Here is a 19502-nt window from a genome sequence, read left to right on the forward strand (position 1 = left end):
CATCTCATATAGATGACATCACACCTCTCATAATGACCAAAAAATACTTTTATTAAAAAAAACTCCATATACAAAATAAAAATAAATAAGAGTTCAAATTTGTTGAGTACAATGATAAATTACTCTATATTATGAGTACTATAACATAACCTTATATTTAAATATAGTTAAACACATATATTTTAATTTTTAAATTTGAGTTCCAACCTTTGGGTTCAAGTTAACTGAATTTGGGTCCGGATCCCATATCATTTTTTTGAGTCTGGATCCAGGTCTGGCAGGACCTAGACCCGCCCCATTGCCACCCCTACCCGAGTCCCCCATTTTATGAGGTGTTTGTGACCTTTGTGCATGAAAACCCGAGAAGTAACGGTCTCATATTATGGTTAATAGTTTAGTAAAATGATAAGAAAGTGAACTGGAACTCGGAGTAACTTGGGCCTTTAGCAGGGTATTGCGTCTGGATGACGAAGAAAAAAACTACGTCTTACATGGGTATTTCTTATTTAAAATCTGACTTAGGGTAGGAAGTATGACTTGACCGAGTCCACTTCCAACTCATTCTACGATGACTCAAGCTTGAGGCCCTAGCAAGTCCATGCCCCAAGTCCGGATCAGTGATCGAAAACACGATCTTGCCATGGGCCTTGGCCCCTAGTCGGACCGGCTCCATCCAAACTAAAAAGGGAAAAAAAAAAATACAATAAACTTCAAGAAATATGAAAAATATGTTTAAAGTAAATTAAACAAATCCCATCTAAATAAGGTTAAACAAGTACCGAAAAAATGGATTTTGAAACAGTCAATGTATTACGAGGATATTTTAGAAATAATCCAAAAAAAAATGGAAATATAAAAAGGAAAAGTATAAAATGACACCGTTGACCTCTGGTACAGTGGTCACAATTAATCTTGACCTTTGGATGTGAAATTGGATGGCTGTATTTATTCCATCGATTGAGCTCGAATTTCAAAAGAAATTTTTTCGAACGTTATGATACACTCATGTTATCAGATTTCACATCAGATGGTTATAAATAATTGCGACCTCTTTGTATCAAAGATAATGGTCTCATTCTATACAATCCATATAAAAACAAGTATTCATGGCTAAAACACTTACCAATCTTTTCCAAAATAATAGATTATATAAAAAAATAAATTCTTTATTTTTTTAAATTTGTTTAAGATCCCCAATTGGACCACCCAACTCGAGGATACTCGTAACCGCCAAGGTGGCGAGTCTGAGCTGACTTGCTCGAGTTTTTAAACATAGGTCCAGATTCTTAAACGTTGGTTGAGTATGATGAATATAGTCACTTCTATGACTACATGACCACCGCATAATGATGTACACCATGTTGCAGTGCAAGAAGCTAACATTTACCTTTTTGCTTTGTTAAGGTGCTCCTAATGCTATTTCCTTACTACTCCGGGATTAAAAGTACCTTAAAAAGATGGAAAAAGTTTATAAATCGCATCAACCTTAAACTGTGCACTTCAGAAATCTACAAAAAATGATTGGTCCATTACTGCAAAACCCTCGAATCGATTATCTTGATTTCGATTATCTTGATTTTGAGACGTATGGATACCGAACAAATTCATTTCATGTCTCAAAAATAGTACATCTTGCAACACATTATTTAATCCGCCCATTTTCAATATTTTCAAACGTTTATGGATCTTCTCTATCTACTCCATATTTAGAGTATGATTTGGGACAAAGGCAAATTTTTAGGGCATCATACGAGGATTTAAAATGTTCTAGTCATTGCAAACAAAGGCGGCATGGCTAAATCCTCACTCATAACTGTAAGTTGATGAAAAGACATACAATGAAATCACTTGTCTTTAATAAAAAGAGGTCCCAATCACCATTGGTTGTCATATGTAAATTGGGAGGTCCAAGCACTAAGATTTCGTATAAGACCTTATTGTGCCAAAAATAAATAATTTTATAACATACAACCCCTAAATTAATGTTGATGGCATTTTGGTTATTTCATTAAGTAACAAGGGGTTTTTGTGTTATTGAGCCCCTTCTAATATGTATAAATGCCATCAAAATATTCCATTGTTGTTCTATGGAGACCGGTAGGTTTGAGATCAGTGCCTCACAGATTGACTGTCACTGTCTGTCTGTCTCTCTCTCCACCCTTTTTTTGAGCGTATAATACAGGTATTATATACTTAAAACATTAGTTTCTCTCTCTCCGTAATAGATACAGGTATCATTGCTCTCATACTTAATTTATTAATCAAACATGTTTCTGCCAAGGTTCACAACAGGGAAAATAACGGGACGGGCGTGGTTCAATATCAATTTTATCATGGTAACCGCCGTTACGTTAGAGAAACTGGTGTTCGTGGTTTTAAAACAAATCACCTACTCAATACAGGAAATTTACAGAAAAATCTCATTTTATTATCAAAATTTAAAATCGGCCCCCTATATTTCATATTTTACCCTCAAGTGCCAGTTTTTGTGTGCATTGTATATACAATGATCGGCTGCTCACACCTATCCTCGTCCAACGGATGGCAAAGATGAGCTGCTGTTGCCATTGGCAGTCTTAATAAGGTGTAACTTTGCCTCCTCTTCCCCGTTCATTGATGGGGGTGGACAGCAGATGGGCAATCTGTGTAGCATAAACTGTACCCAAATTCTCTGTAAAACAGGGATAGAAGAGTAATTTCATCGAAATTCTAAACTATATGGCCTGTATACAGTAAGCTTTTAAGAAAGGAAATCTCAAGTTAATATGCTTGGGAATTCTTCCTCCTAAAAGGATAAAGATGCTGCAAGTGTGAGAAAATTTGTATCAACCGGAATCACCCAGTTTCTCTCTCTCTCTCTCTCTCTCTCTCTCTCTCTCACTCTCACTCTCACTCTCACTCTCACTCTCACTCTCACTCTCTCATATTCAGCAAGTAAACACCCACTGTGGCTTCCAAAAAGCAGCATTTTCTACTTCATTTTCACACAGCAAAGAGAGTTTCAAATGTATGGATCTAATCATCAGCTTCGCTAACCCCACCCTTCAAATGCAAGTGTTTCTCTCTCTTCTGAAACTCGGTGAGACCCTTCCCACTACCTGTGACCCCCACTTTGCCCTTTGGATCTTCAGGAGACTTGAATATGCTCTCCCTCTTTCGCCCCGAAAAGAAACCAATCTATTATTGAAAGTACAAGAGAAAAAAACACACTTAAGTCAATTAATAAATTCACAAGAGTAGTTTAAATGGCCATATGATATAACAGTCAATGAAATAAATAAAGTGAGTCCGGAAAAATAACCAAGCTGTGTGCTCGCATCCTTTTTCAAAGCACGCAAAATTATCTTTTGCGAATAATTTCAAAGCACACAAAAATTGAAAGCACCCAAGAGACTCAAAGTTTATTTCTTTAAAGAAAGTGGAAAACTAGTCTAAACGAATCCTGAATTCAAACTTGAGCACAAAAACCACAAAAGGGCATAAATCCAGAGGTCAACAACATGTCAAGAAAATCCAAGGTCATGATAAAAACAGCACAAGAATTGGAGGGAGGAGAGATCTGACCTTGGTGGTTCCAAATCAAAATGCACACAGATGCACAATAGAGACAGAGAAAAGATGCTAGCCTACATGATTTTGCAATGTTCATACATATATATGAGAGAGAGAAAAAGTACCTTCTTGCTCTTACCCTTGGTGGTTTGGAACTGTTGCCAAGCATTCTGCCGCTTGTTCTGTGTAACTTCCAATTGCTCGAAGCGAACTTTTGACTTGAAAGCATGTATCTTCTTACGCTTAGCAGCTTTCTGCAACGATAAGTTACTAAGTGGTATATTCCATTTTGGAATAGTAACATAAGGAAGAAAGGAAACACTAAAACAACATCATATATATCACCACAATTTATATCAAGTCAATCATGCAACAATATATATCACACTAAATTCTACAAACTGAAGTGTATGCCAGAGGGATGAAGAGTAATTCCACATGATTTCGAAATCTCCTTCCCTCTCGCCCCATACAGTAACATAAGGAATGAAGGAAACACTAACAGAACATCATATATATCAGTTAATTTACATCAAGCCAATCATGCCACAACATGTATCACATTAAATTCTACAAACTGAGTGTATGCATAAAGGAACAGAGAGTAATTCCATGAGATTTTGAAATCTCCCTCCCCTTCCCTCCCGAAACATAAGGAAGAAAGGAACCACTAAAGAAATATATATCAGTATAATACAGATCAAGTCAATTCATGCAACAAAATATATCACACTAAATTCTACAAAGTGAAGAGTAATTCCACAAGATTTGAAATCTCCTGAAAAATCTACAACTTAAATGATCAATGATACTCACTACATCTTCAGGATCATCTGGTTCAATCCGAAGTTTTGGGGGTAAAGTTCGAGAAAAGGCATCTGTGCCAGCTGCAGCTGCTTGAGCAATCTTTCGCTTAATTGCTTGCTTGGTTGCTTCTGCTTCTCGTTCAGCTTCCAATAAAGCATTAACAGTACCCTCTGGTCTTGGCCTTATGCTTCCGGGGTCCACCTGAAAAGCATAAACTGGAATGTTTTTATCATTTTTTGATGTTTCCAAAATGGAATAAACCTCAAGTAATCAAATCATAAGGCAGAACTCAAATTAACTATCAACATTAGACAAGATTGTTCTCTTTCTTATACTTTCTAGAAAATTTTAATTTTGTTTCTCGTATTCGAGAAGTGATAAAGTATCAAGAAAAACATTGCCTAATGATAAATTCACTAAAATATGAAAGAAAACAGAAACCTTTTATCATCCTCATTACAAGAAGATACAAACAGGCGCAACGCAAGATATACTTATGGTGGCACTGGTGAACCTTTTTTTATGCAAATATTGGTTACTTGGTTATGAAGATTGAATTTTCCTTACAACAATGCCCTCCAGGATAGCTTGGTTCCTGCTGCCTTGAGATGTGCTAGTTTAAAGACATGTTACTGTTTTAGACATCCTTTATAGTGGCACTGATAAAACCATAGTCAAGATTTAACACCAGCATCTATGATGGAAAAGCCTTTAAACCCTTTCAGCCAAGAACTCCTCAAGTTAAAAACCAAACAATAATTATTTAAAAAAAAGAAAAAAGAAGAAGAAGTTGAAAACCAACAACTATGATGCAAGTAGAAGACATGAAAGGGCTTTTGTAATTTACATTAACTAATCTTCGTAGAGACATTAACAGATAAAGTCTTTTAATACCATTTTGGGAAGAGCTAAAGCAAGAAATAACTTAAAAGACAATAGGTCAAGCATGATGTATGACTTTCCATCTGCTTTACACAATTATCCGGGAAAAGAACTGCATAAATTTGATCCCATGTCAATATTCTGGGGGTACAAGGACCGCTACCTGGCCTGAGATGCAGCAATAGCTGGCTGGTGTTCTCATTCTGTAATCATGTTACTTGGCCATTCCATAGTAGGGGAAGATCCAATCAATGTCATCTTTCTTACTGTGATTTCTCTAAGTCATTAGATTATGTAAAGGTAAGATGGTCCTCCCTAGAAGCTGGGGAAGGTTGAGTAAAGTAGGAGGCATAGCCAAGCTCTTGGGGTTTTGGAGTTCTGTTATGTGCCTATGGAAGTATCCCTAGTAGATGCATGAGCCCTTAGAAGCGAGTAAAAGATAAAATCAGTTTGGGACTTTTTGACTCCATGAAGAAGATATGTATTTTTAATTTCATATAATTGCTGCTATGTTATCATTCTAAAGGTTATAAAAAAGAAAAAAAAAAAAAAAAAAAAAAAGAAAAAAAAAAAAAGAAGCAGTCCAAGTGTCATCAACAGAAGCACAATATGATAGAGTGATAGACCCTTAGTAAAACCACAAGTCCAAGCAAGATGGCATGGAGTAAATTAGATTATGACATCGCCACGCAATTCAGAATTCAACAGCAGTGCATAAAAACATTTAAAAGTATTGCTAATATAACAAATCTTGATATAGGTGAATGACGTCTCTAAAACCAAACTGCATGACGTATTAACCACAAGTGTAAGCACGATCCCTCGTAGCACTAAAAGGCCTAGATGATAGTGTATTAACACTTCCTGATAACACAAGACGTCTGTTTCGAGTAGCTTGAAATTTGACATGTCCTCCATGGTCTACAGATTTGCTCAGTGCAAGCATGTTCTATGGATGCAAGCAGATGCAAATAAGCAGTACACACGGGTAAAATGATCCATCTTATATTTATGAGAAATATTTATTTGGTATTGGTATCCAAACAAATGAAACATAGAAAGCAGAATTCATGAATTCACTGTTGAAGATTCTTGATTATGAAGTTGCACAAACCAGAGATTCTCATCATTCCACTTTGACTTCATTCCTTTGCATCCAAGATTCCCCAGACATCACTACGCAATTCAGCATTCAAAAGCAGTGCATAAAAACATTTAAAAGTATTGCTAATATAACAAATCTTGATATAGGTGAATGACGTCTCTAAAACTAAACCACATGACGTATTAACCACAAGTGTAAGCACGATCCCTCATAACACTAAAAGGTCTAGATGATAGTGTATTAACACTTCCTGATAACACAAGACCTATCTGTTTCGAGTAGCTTGAAATTTGACATGTCCTCCATGGCCTACAGATTTGCTCAGTGCAAGCATTTTCTATGGATGCAAGCAGATACAAATAAGTAGTACACATGGGCAAAAGATCCATCTTATATTTATGAGAAATATTTATTTGGTATTGGTATCCAAACAAATGGAACATAGAAAGCAGAATTCATGAATTCACTGATGAAGATGCTTGATTATGAAGTTGCGCAAACCAGAGATTCTCATCATTCCACTTTGACTTCATTCCTTTGCATCCAAGATTCCCTAGTGTACATGAGACTATTGTCTTTCCAACAAGTATCATGTAGGTGGAGTTCATTGTGAACAACAAATCATGAATGGCAGCATTTTAGACAATAATCAACATACAGAGAAATCAGCCTATCAAAACTTAAAACAGCTCATGAGATCATACCTCTTCCTTGTTCCCCCATTCATCATAGGATACAAAGTAACCTATTGGAGTAATAGCCTCAATAGTCGCATCATACCTGAAATAAAATAAAATTAGCATATTATGTATATATGCATATTGAATTAAGAGAGGGTGATTTTTTACATTCGAAGTGATCATGTCAATATATGTGTGTACATACGTTGGTGTTAGTGTCTAAAGAGAAATGCGATCTCTCTCCCTCCCTCCCTCTCTCTCTCTCTCTCTCTCTCTCTCTCACACACACACACACACACACATCCACAGACACATGCATACAGATAAAGAAGAAAGAGATACAGCAATATGAGTGCATGTAAGTATCTATGAACACAGAAAAAGAGACCAACATTGAAAAGAATACATTTAGAAATAAATATATAGAATCGTTTGAACATACCATTCCCCATCATCACTCCAGATCGCTTGAATCTTGGTGCCAATAGGGAGCCTTTCCTCAGAAATTTCACTCGACTCCTACAATGAGATTTAATATTAGTAGCTAAAACACCCTCCAACACATAAGAGCATTTGAAGTAATAAAAAAAAAAGGCCCCCCCCCCCCCACACACACAAAACCTCAGTTTTTGTCAATTGATATCATAAATTAATATATGTTAGAAACTTCATCCCACTGTTTGCCAGAATAAAGATCCCTTACAACACAACCGAAACAGCCTCATGAGCTCATAAACCTCATCTCTCAAATCACCAGAACCAAAGACAATAAAACATTACGCTCCCCATCCTTTCAAAGCAATGCATGTCCCCATGCTCTCATCCAAAACTTTCTTCTTCTTCTTCTTCTTTTTTTATAAATACTTGATACAATGGTGGAGGTATAGATCTTTTTGTACCAAATGCAGACATAAAGATATATACACATAAAGAGGGGAAAAAACAAAAAAAACAAAATTCCATAAGCAAGAAAGAAAGGAAAGGTAGTAGTCAAAGACGGGATGCAACAGGAAGGCTCCATTCACTGTAAAACTCCAAATTAGAGGAAGCCTACAGCTCTTCCTCACAACTACATTTCCCCCTGGAAAAGTTAATATGCTCCCATTCCCCACTGGAAACCCTATCCCCTACTCAACAACAAAAACAAAAGCAAATTCTTCTGTAGTTAGTACAACCCAAATTAACTAAAATTTGATCTGAAAATAATCTACCCAGTCTACTAGACTTTTTAGAAACAAAGGCACTAATTAAACTGGTTGATTCTTGGCTGGATCAGACCTTTTCTATACAAGTTTTTTCTATAGACAACACAAGCTAGATCAGGCCTGCGCAATCCAAAAGCATAAAAACTGTGACATATGTTTTCAACTTATTAAAAAAAGATGTTCCTATGTATTCCAAGTTACGCCAGTTTATATTTCCAAATTCTTTTCCATACTTTCCAAATTTTCTTCTTTGTAACCCAATTCAGCCAATCCAGCTGGCACATTCATTCCACACTATGCAAATCAAATATGTCAATGTTCAGATAAACTGATACTAAAGAACACGTAAAAGTTCTACATGCCACACACTCATATGCAAGAAAAAGTCCATAGATATAGCTATCTGTATTTAGGGATACATGCAAGTGGCTGTGCTAGAAGAGTCCATCATTGCACACATGCACATGCTTAATACCTTTCAGCTACATAATTGCTGATTGGATTCTTGAATCCAATTGTCAGACTGAAGGAACTCTTACTTTTGAAAAAGATAATGGCACATAGAAACTGAGAGGTGAATCTGCGAATGAAGAAAATTTTGTATAACAGATGGAAATGCATTGGGTTGACCTTAATAACTTAATCACTTCAACGTAGTCATGAAAGGGAGTTACCATGTTTAAAGATGAGATACCATCTGACTTGTGCCTATCAAGATTGGCATCCACATCTATTTCACTACCTGAGCCAGTGGCCTCTGCTTGTCTTGCTGTCACCAAGAGTTCTTCTGTCAGCACAATAACCTGCAAACCGTGAACCCAAATCAGCCACAAAACAACATATAAATAAGACTCATAATTTATCCCTTGTCTTAAAAACTCAGAAATACGAGGCAAACTTAGGCGGCATGCGAGAATATCTGAAATAGGGGCAGGAAGGCCATCAGTAGACATAGCACCTGCACATGAACCAACGAAGGGGTGATGGGCATCTCAAATGAACATGTGTTACATGCCATGCATGTCTAGCATTGTGCCATGGCGAACACCTAATGCAAACACTCTCACCTTTAACTCAAAATAAATATATATCCATCAAATTCCCCTTGGCATTACGCAGCCCCTGCTCGAAAGACATCGATAATTCCTTTAAATGCAAATAATGGGTGTACACTAATAACCTTACATTAAACATATTAATTCAGCACATTTTATTCTTAAAAAACCGCCAAAATTCAAGGTTGCGTAAATATTTACAAATAAAAGAAAAACCATGGGGAGTATATGCTGTTTTGGTTTTTCACTTCTTTTTTCCCCTCAATTCTTCATTATAAATTCAGTCTACTATGAGTTCATTATGAAAAATGAATCATGACTGTAAGAACAAGCTACCATGAAACCAAACAATAAGAAAGATGAAACCACCCGTAACACCAGTCCATCACACCAGCCAAACTCAGTCCACGAACAGCCCACTACAAGACCCCAAATGATCATTGAAAAACACCAGAGAAAGGCAAAGGCATAACTCAAATTTCATCCCTTTCTTGCATTCACCATCGAAAGCAAGCTAATTAGATCTTCACAAAATTTCAAAAAAGAAAATAAAGCAAGAAACACAGATTATGAGTTTTATCGATTATCAGACAACTTGTTATTTCATTAATTCATCAACATTTCGAGATATGGACGTTTGTAATTTTAACAAGCATTTAATATTGCAATTCTCGACAATAAGGTCCCATTTGGGTGTATGAGAGCCATGTCCCAGCTTTGTATGTACCTGCCATCATGGGCTTCCGTGAAAATATGTGCTCATCATTCTATATAAACACTCTTGACAATATCCTTATTTTTTGCCAATAGTGGCAAGAGAAGTTTCTTTTCTTTTGCATCTACTGGCAAAACCCTGTTATTGGTAGTGTTTTATTGATGGGGTTTGATTCCTAAAAAAGCACTAGTGAATAGTGATGCCCAAGCCAATATGCTACTTATTCTAGGCAACTTAATTGAGGGTTTATCGGTCCATATAATCGATAACAATTACGGGAAGAACCAATATTAGCCTACAGGCTGATGGAAAAATGTAAGCCCATTAGTCCAGATTGAATTTGTGCAGATCTGGTAACCAGAGCATTTAGACACTAATTTTTAATTTCTTTATTTTTAAAAGAAAAAGACAAAAAACTCTCAGTGAACACTAGCCATCCATATGGGCCTCCACGATTCGATCAAAGGCAATTTAGCTTATACTATTCCATCGATCTGCATCCTAACAAAAGGGACTTCAAATATTATATGTTCTATAGAGATGCTTTTTAAGGGAGGTTCAAATTTTAGAATGATTTTTTATCCATGTGTCGGGAATGATTTTTTATCCATGTGTCGGGCCTAGTAAAATAAATCTGGCAGATGACCAGCTCAAGGGTCTTCTCAATCTAACATTCCCCTAAGTTCTGGGAAGTTACAATGCAGTTTGAACTGGTTTTCTAGCTGGGGTACTTAAATCCTATGCTAGACAAAGTTCCTACATTTAGCATCTTCAACACCAGGGCATTAGTTGCCATTCCATTGATCATGTCGTAGGGAAGGCGAGCGGACCATAGATGATAAACAATCTCCACATTGGCTGGAGTATTCACAAGGACGATATACAGAATCCACTGAGAACAAATCAGAAAATCTTGTATGATACTATCACCATTGGTTGACCTCAGAGATGGATAGTTTCCAGCTTTTATCTAGATAAAAGGGCAAATTTTAAGAAAATTTTGTTCTTTTGCAATTTCACTAGGTTAATCAAAGAAGAGGAATAAAAGAATTTCAGGCATGAGTGGAGGATTTAAATAAAATGTATTTAAAATGTAGTGAAGTGCTTCCATCATCTCGAGGGCACTAATTGCTGAAGAGTTTTACACCTATGGGGTGGATAATATGGTTTGTGAGTGCAAGACATTTGACATTTAGCAAAGTTGCAATTTTCCAAACCCAAACCTCAATGTGTAGCAAGATGATTGACCCTTAGTTAGGAAGAGAGGGAGAACTTTAACATCAAGAACACCATTCTGGTCGCTTAGTTTGCAACGCATTGCTTAACAGTTTTGCCTTAAAAAGAAAGGGAAAATATCTCCGTAGACTCGATTTTTAGGTTTCATTTTTTCATAGACCCAAGGTTTCAAAACCTTGCGGCATAGAGATTCTATCAATTATATCTTCTAACCCCCTGGAGTAACTTTACCCATTTTTACCCCATCTTTTTAGCCCAAACAAATTTAAAAAAGGCATCCTTTCTAAACCCCCCTCTCTCTCTCTTCACATGTTTCTCTTTCTCTCTCTCCTCATGAATCTCCCAAACCCCTCTCTCTCTTTGTATTTCCCCAATTCTTTCTCTCTCTCTCTCTACACATTTTGCTTTTCAACAAAGCCTTTGGTAAGCAATGTACATAATGGCTCTTTCTCTCTCTTCGCCAACAAGTTCCCACTTACCAACCAAAGATTGAGCCATCTCCACCATCTTTCTCTCACTAATGGTCTCCAAGTTTCTAAAAAACAAAAGCTTCGTATCTCTCACTAATACCATATCTTCCCTTTGATCTGTCATGTTTGAAAACACATTTTCTATTGGAACCATCTTTGCAGTGATCAACCAAGCTCCCAAATCAGATTCTAAACACTTTATCACATGGTTCTTAATAAAAAATTCTTTCATAAAATCAGAGTTAACACCCTGCATCTTCATTGGATCAAAAGCTCTAATCTCTGGTAATAACAGTTCAGAATCAACATAATTTCGAATATTCAACCTCTCAAAATGACACAGTAAATTCATGGCATTTGCCTTAGAAATCCTATACAAACCCATGACTATTAATGTCCTCTGTTTCTGCAGAGCAAAAGAAGGGAATCCAATTCATTGAAACTTTTTGCCACTCTCCCCATAACCACTTCTCCAAAGCAACAATCAAACCATTTTAGGGCTTTTATAGTCTTCATATCCAAAGGAAAACTGCCATTGATGAGGCTTGAATCAGGCCTTGCACTTCTACCATAGTTAACACCAGCATCTTTACGAGAGATGCTTAGGGCTCTTTCTAAGGAGAGAATGGTGTAGAGGTTGAAGTAACCAAAAGAATGGAGGAATTTAATGAACCATGGAGTCCATATTCTCCCACCCATCTTTTTGTACCAGCCACTTGTTACCATGCCGTCAAGGATTGGCTTTATACCCATGGTCTTTTGGGTGTCATACCAAAGGTGGAATTGTTTCCATGGTTTGGGAAAGACGAGCTGGCCCCAAGTGCCCACCATTTGGTACAAGAACACATGAGTTTGGTTGTCCAGTTGGAGCTTGTTCCCATGCTGTCCTGCACTAACAGGATGATTAAATGCTTTTCAATAAAGGCCCAAGCATGTCTTACGGAATATGCATTAACAAATTGATTGGGCTTGTATAAGAAAGAAAAGTAAAATGTCTAGAGAGAGAGAAAGAGTTGGGGAAATACGGAGAGAGAGAGAGAGACGGGTTTGGGAGATTCACAGGGGGGAGAGAGAGAGAGAGAGAGAGAGAGAGAGAGAGAGAGAAACACGTGAAGTGAGAGAGGGTTTAGAAAAGGATGTCTTTTTAAAATTTGTCTGGGCTAAAAAGATGGGGTACAGTTGGTCCAGGGGGTTAGAAGATATAATTGGTAAAATCTCTATGCTGCAAGATAGGTTTTGACCTTGGGTCTATGGAGAAATGAAACCTAAAAATAGGGTCGACGGAGATATTTTCTTAAAAAAATGCATACATACTAAACAACGCTCTGACGATATTTTTTCCTAATGAATATTTTTTTAGTTCCTGATCATTTCTTTCATGTTCCAATAAGTGATCTTTTGTAGTTCATGATCATTTCCCTCTCAACCCCCTCTTTTCTTCCCCTCTCTCTCTTCTCTCTCTCTCCACCTTTCTTCATACCATCCCATGTTGCTCAATTAAAACTTTCATCTCCCTCCCTTCCGCACTCCTCTCCCCCTTTTTGCTGTTTGGAGTCTTTCTTTTACTTTTGGAGTTTTTTAGGCAAGCCTTGTGACCTCTTCCCCAATGTCGATTTGAGCACCTGGGTTGTGAGCTGCTACCATCCCTATTGCACTTTGAGCACCTGATTCATGGGTTACCTTTTACCATGCGCTGATCTCCCAACTTGTGGGATGCCCATCTCCAATGTCTTTGCTCTCTATTTCTTCCCTCCCCCCCCCCCCCCCCCCCGGGGAAATTCTGCTCCTCTACTTCTCCACCCCTCCATTTCTGATCATCTCTATCTCCTCGTTATTTCCTTGCCTCCCCACTCTCTGTCTCTAACTTTTTTCCCCCTTTTTTTTTTTTTGGTCAAATACCTTTACCACTAAGATCATTCTTTTTTTACTTTATCAAACTTTGTGTTTCTGCTAAAATATTCTTTTTGTAATAGAGCACCCAGTCTAATGGCTGCCTCTTTGTAAATATTTATCAATATTAATATATAGTCACCATTATAAAAATATGAATGAGTTATAAACCCTCTTATCTTGCATTTTTCTTCCTAAGGACATATGGAGATTCTTCCTAACATGTTTGGGGTTCTCTGATGACTGCGCTTCTTGTGGAATTGTTGGCACCACCTTCTATCCCCAGGTCTAAAGATGTTGAATACCCTATTAGCTGCCCCTGGCCATCTTTAGGTGCATCTCAGGATGGAAAGAAGCATCATGGTTTTCAGGGGTATCAAAACATGTCATAGGGTTGTCTAAGAGGAAGAAAGGAACTAGCTTGGTGTTCCAGGTGAGAGCATTTTTTACTGCTTAGATGTTGTCACAAGCCTTTCCAGCCCCATCATACTAGAACATAATTCAGCCAATGTTCATTCTCAAAAAAAAAAAGATAATTCAGCCAATGTTATCAGGTGACCCCAACTAGAAACAGTACATATATAGAGGATTTAGAGACTATAAAAGAGATTTAAACTCCTCCTCAGCAGGCAGATAACACGTACCACCAGAGCCTTAGATTAGCTAACATGGAAACCAACCTATGAAAAGAGGGAGAAGGTGGAGTTCTCTTGTAGATTATTTCCAACATATGAGATTCTCCCATTATGTCAAAACCCAGTGCAACCTGATGTATGCTTTTTCCTCCTTATGGTGTTTCAGAAAACGCCAAGCAGCACCTAGGTGGCCAGAGAGGTCCAGGCCGCCCATTGCCTAGGTGGCCGCCTAGGCAGATGAGATCTCTAGGACACAGATTGAAGAACAAGGGTAGGGGGTGTAGCGAAACGTTGTTTTAGGTCCAAATTGTGCACAAAAAATGTGTATTCAGGCATTTTATATACATTTTTTATGTTTGATCAATCCAAAGTCAAACCAAAGTGTATGACAATTAGACACATTTAAGAAAATATAATCCAAGGTACCAATCCAAAGTATTAGGCTAGACTGCTAGTACTAACACAGCCAAAAATAAAGAAATAATAGTAATACAATCACAATTCACAATTCACAAACTATAATCCATAGTCCATACTCCATAAAACATACTTCATAGTCCATAGTCCATACCATCCCAGTCCATACACATAAGAAGAAGGGAAAGAAAAGGAACGAAATATAGACTTGAGGACTCAAGAGTCTTCAGTCATCAAAAAAAGTAGGGCCACCCACATCATATGCATCGGAGTCAAGTCCAGCATCATTAGAATCATCTCCCTCCTCAACATAATACTCGTCCTCCTCCATTTTTTTCTGAATCTTCCTCCTCATCCTCTATGAAGATAATCTAGTGCGCTAGGAGGGTCGGCTGTTGTACTTGAGGCCTCCATAACCATACCACATGTCAATCCTCCATGCCCCTTGACTTCATCATCTTCAACCAACCATTCCATGGCACTCCCCATGTCCTTCGTCCTAAGGGGGGTCTCTTTTTTCGGGCTTAGCAAATCTATCCTTTAGATATCAACAATCAATTGAACTTCACATATAAACAAAGTTATGTAGCCTCTTTGATTTAAGCTTGTTTCCTTTTTTTATATGAACCTATATGAAAATAAATACGCATAAAACGAAAATAATTATATTTATATAGTAATTAGTAATTACTAATACTAATTAGTAAACTTATTATGTAATTGTTTAAAATTTAAACTTAATAACGTAAAAAATAAGTTGATTAAAAGTAACAAAGTCATATTCCCTAAAGTGACTAAACTAAAGTAACATTCCATTTCAGAAGTACTCCAGTTCCGCTCACAATCACAAGAGGTATGGTTAGGCTCAAGATCCAAATGGCAATCTTTTGTAAGTTTGGAGTACTACACCCATTCTGGCTCCACCAATGGGATGCAAATTAAGTGTGATAAAGATATCTATAGTTATTTATGAATTGATAGTGAATTACAATAATATATGAAATACAAAATCAAACAACACATATGAAAACTTGAACTTGAAACTGAATTAAGTATATTACATGGATCAACTTTGGTCCTCTGCCTTATCGCCATGGCATTCCCAAATGACTTCAATGGGCACTTACAATTTATTAGTTCCTCGACACATATAATGCCCTAGATTTCTTGATTCGGGATGAGCATATCGAGACAATAATTAAATCCACCCATAATTGTGCCATTTGTTTGTATATCTGTATCAGCACAAAAAAATGTTGGGTTCCAATAATATCAAGTTGGATGTAATGGTCGGTGTAGCTGCCTATCCCATTTCTCATCAATAATCTGCCAAACTGGCTCATAGAGGCTCTCATCATTATTCAAATTTTCAGCAATCTACTCTTGCAACTTCCCATTGTGCCATGCATGAAGCCCATGGAGGGCTTGTCACTGTAAACCATGGACAAGACACTAATAAGAGGAAAGAATAACTTGAGAGTTGCCAAAATTTCTTAGATAGGGTGACATCTCGCACCTTCTTCCCTTTTTGATGTCTGGCTCACTTGCGTGCTCTCCAATCATCATACATAAACATCCACCTCAACTGGACTCTCCTTGTATATATGTTTTCCAAACACAAGAACTAGGTAGCAAATCTCGTGACCCCCTGGCCTCACTATCTCCTTCTTCTTTGTAAACCTGCGCATCATGTTGAGGGTGAGGGTGTAGCTATAGATGAAGGTTGTAACTGATATAGCCTTCCTAACTATGCCTATAATCTCGATCATGACGCTAATAGCCTCAAGCTTGAGATCTATGCAGTGGGCTACGCATGGTGTCCAAAACATAAGAGGGTAGCTTAGGCGCAACAAATTCGAAGCAGCTATATTAGGAGCAACATCCTCTATGACAATCTGAATAACATGCTGCTCCCAAACCACTCTGATACCCTTCTCAATTGCTTTAGATATGTATGTGGCATCACGGCTATCATCAGAGGCATCAGTAGATCTCCAAAAAATTGTCCTCAAAGGAGAATTCACCAACAAATTCATCTGACACCTGCTCTTCCTGTCACTCCAAGTGTCAATCATAATAGATACCCCATACTGAGCCCATGCATCCTTATCTGTGTCCACGGTCTCCCTCGTGATTTCCACATCCTTTTTTCAAAAGAGACTCCAAAAACTCATAAGGTCAGGTGCTTCAACTCAAGCCCAAATTGGCCAATGCCTCCACCAAGGTGTAGAAGCTGCTTAGGCAAGCAGCACTAAGAGAGGGCTATCCGCCTCATAAAAAGTATTGAGAAATATACTGAATAGATGTTAACTCTCTCAATATATATATATATATACTGAATAGTTCATTTTCTCTCCTCCTAAATTCTATTCTCAATCGTTGTCTACTTCTTAGTTTTCTCAACTGCAACCTCACGGTCAGGATGGGGAAAAAAACTATCCATAGGCCCCTCAGCCAAAGATCTATTAGGCCCCCTAGACCCAATTACAACTCCCTGTCCTTTCCTAAACAGGGACAAAGTAACCTAATCCACCTCAGCATCCCCCTCATCACTCTCATCATCATCTAAAACACGAATCCCAGCCCTAAATTTTGCTATGATTCCCTCCTTTTTTTATAAAAAAATAAATTTATATACTCTTTAATCTCCTCCCGAACAACATTAGGAACCTTCTTACAAGAGGTAGCATCCCCCCTAATACCAGCAAGGTCTTTCTTAAACCGGTTTAGACTCCCATTGGTATATCTTTCACACCGATCACGACTTCTAGTAGAACCCGAAGAAGACATTTCAAAATAGCCAAAAAATCTCAAATACGAAGACTTTTAACTAACCTTTATGCCCAATCTTCAATCTTCATTCTTTGAGAATATTTACCAATCTTAAAAGCTTGCTAACAACCCTCTAATAACCTTCAAAAATATATAGAAAAATTGAATCCTTAAGATATTTGGATCAATTTTTGAAAACTTCAAAATCATCATTCAATCTAACAAAAGCACAAATTTGTATGATTTGGGGGTCTTTTCTCTTAAGAGGCAAAAAAATGAGTTTGGATCATCGAAAACCCAAATCACCCCTTCGTACTTTATTTGGGGGTACCAGGGGAACATGTTCGCCCTTGGGAGGTTCCCCTAGGCAGGCGCCCAGAACCAATGCCTAGAAGGGGCGCCCATGCCCCCCTGTCCGACCAAGGCTTAAGACCAGTGCCCAGAAGGGGCGCAGGGGCGCATAGGCCTGGGCAACAAGCCCAGGCCCCCTGGCCCAATTGGGCTTGAAACATTGCCTCCTTAAAAACATTCTATGATTGATTTAAGGCAAGACGCACTCTAATGCAAGTCAAATGCATTAAAAAAAAAGAGTAAAAGTACAAAGAAAAATAGTCAAAAAAGAAAAGAGGCAAAGGAAAGCAAACTATTTACTTAAGAAAACATAAAAAAATATTTCACAACTGTTCTTGTCTTACTTCAAGTTCACCACATTTTTAGATTTCAATCATCTAATGTAGAAGAAAACAATGATTTCAAAGAGAACACAACCCCAAACAACTATTCTAAGTAGATCCTGAATTTGGAATTCAAATAAATAAACCGATAAAATAAGTGCATCATTTCACCTCTTCAAGCTCCTTTTCCATATCCTTGTATTCAGAGTTGTTTGGATCATCTTCCAAAAGCTTCCTCACCTGATTAACAGTAAAACAAAGAAAGGCATTAAACCAAGAAGCAACCTCGCCCTATTTTCAAACCCAAAACCAAAAATACTGAACTGAGCTGCCACATCAGTTTCCATATCCAAAATGCTATTTTAACAAATGGGGAATAGCATTATAACTAGTTTCCCACTGAAAATGATATGATAAGACGAGAACTAGAATGAACAATAGCAGTCTGATCTAAAAATACAAAACCCTAGTTATTTTTGTAAACAAAAATACAAAAAACATAATCTTATTTTTAACAATATTTTTACAACTAAAACCCTAATTAAATGGCGTGAACATTACTGCTTCAACAAATGAGGTTTCTACTCCCTATTACATACATACTCCTAATTTAATCAGCAAAAAAACAAATTCTCGTGTACCCTTAGACGGTTTCAATTCCAAAACCCTAATTTTATCAGAGAAACTTCAGGTCCATACTTTTTTGTCAGGTTTCAAAGCCGAAAATTCTAACTTGATTCAATAAGAAATGGGATCTCCTCGAAATAGATTTGTGATTTTACCTGGTGAAGCTGGTCCTTGTAGGTTGAGAGATTAGAAGCAAGTTCATCAATGCTCAGTTCTTCGCCACCCTGCATCGTGGTCTCAGGCAGAAGAACAACGCAGGCTTCCAATGAGAGAGACAAGAGAGGGGAGAGGGATAAGATGACGGAGAGAGAGAGAGGGGGGAGAGGGATAAAGGGACGGAGAGAGAGAGGGGGGAGAGGGATAAGAGGACTTGTAGAGAAAGAGGTGGGTCGAGTGAGAGGAGGAATCAGAGGAACCTTGCAGAGGGCGTAAAAAAAACATCCCAGAGGGAAGGAACGGATGATATGTGATCCGAGCATATATATGCTGGAGCACTCTATACATTTGCTCCTAGCCCCATGGATATTGAAGGATTTTAAAAATTTAAAACAAAAATGTTTAGAGAATTATAAATAAAGTTGTAGTCATTTATAGTTTCTATATGTCCATAGAAGATATATATTTTCCCTCCCATCTAGCCATCCACTTTAGATCAAGGGAGCCACTAATCTTCTAACCTGGGTCAGAGTATTTTATTTTTAATTTTTTTCTAAAACTTATTTGAATATGAAATTTGATATGTGACATCATCTCAATAAGACGCACCTAAAAATAATATTA

The 19502-nt window shown here is 37.5% G+C and overlaps 1 protein-coding gene across 7 annotated transcripts; it reads right to left on the bottom strand.

Moving 5' to 3' along the window:
• Positions 1-2687: 2687 nt before the first annotated feature.
• On the bottom strand, positions 2688-19117 carry LOC18427792 (nucleic acid binding/RNA binding protein). Of its 7 annotated transcripts, none has more exons than XR_016043819.1 (8): positions 18878-19117; positions 18267-18335; positions 8906-9034; positions 7469-7545; positions 7051-7126; positions 4369-4574; positions 3692-3806; positions 2688-3177 (listed from the first exon to the last, which is right to left on the bottom strand). XR_016043819.1 is itself a non-coding variant. In XM_088851213.1 (8 exons), the coding sequence occupies exons 1-8, from the start codon at positions 18950-18952 to the stop codon at positions 3128-3130; spliced, it is 783 nt and encodes a 260-aa protein (XP_088707339.1). In that variant the 5' UTR covers positions 18953-19117; the 3' UTR covers positions 2688-3127. The 7 variants fall into 7 exon arrangements, 5 of the variants coding, with proteins under 5 accessions (XP_088707339.1, XP_006836901.1, XP_088707341.1 ...); XR_016043818.1 differs by having other exon boundaries at positions 3678-3806; XM_088851213.1 differs by having other exon boundaries at positions 4369-4560.
• Between the last annotated feature and the right edge of the window lie 385 nt (positions 19118-19502).

Source organism: Amborella trichopoda, chromosome 11 (assembly GCF_054954075.1).
Source record: "Amborella trichopoda isolate Santa Cruz 75 chromosome 11, AtrichopodaSantaCruz75HAP2 v2.0, whole genome shotgun sequence".
Lineage (NCBI taxonomy): Eukaryota > Viridiplantae > Streptophyta > Magnoliopsida > Amborellales > Amborellaceae > Amborella > Amborella trichopoda.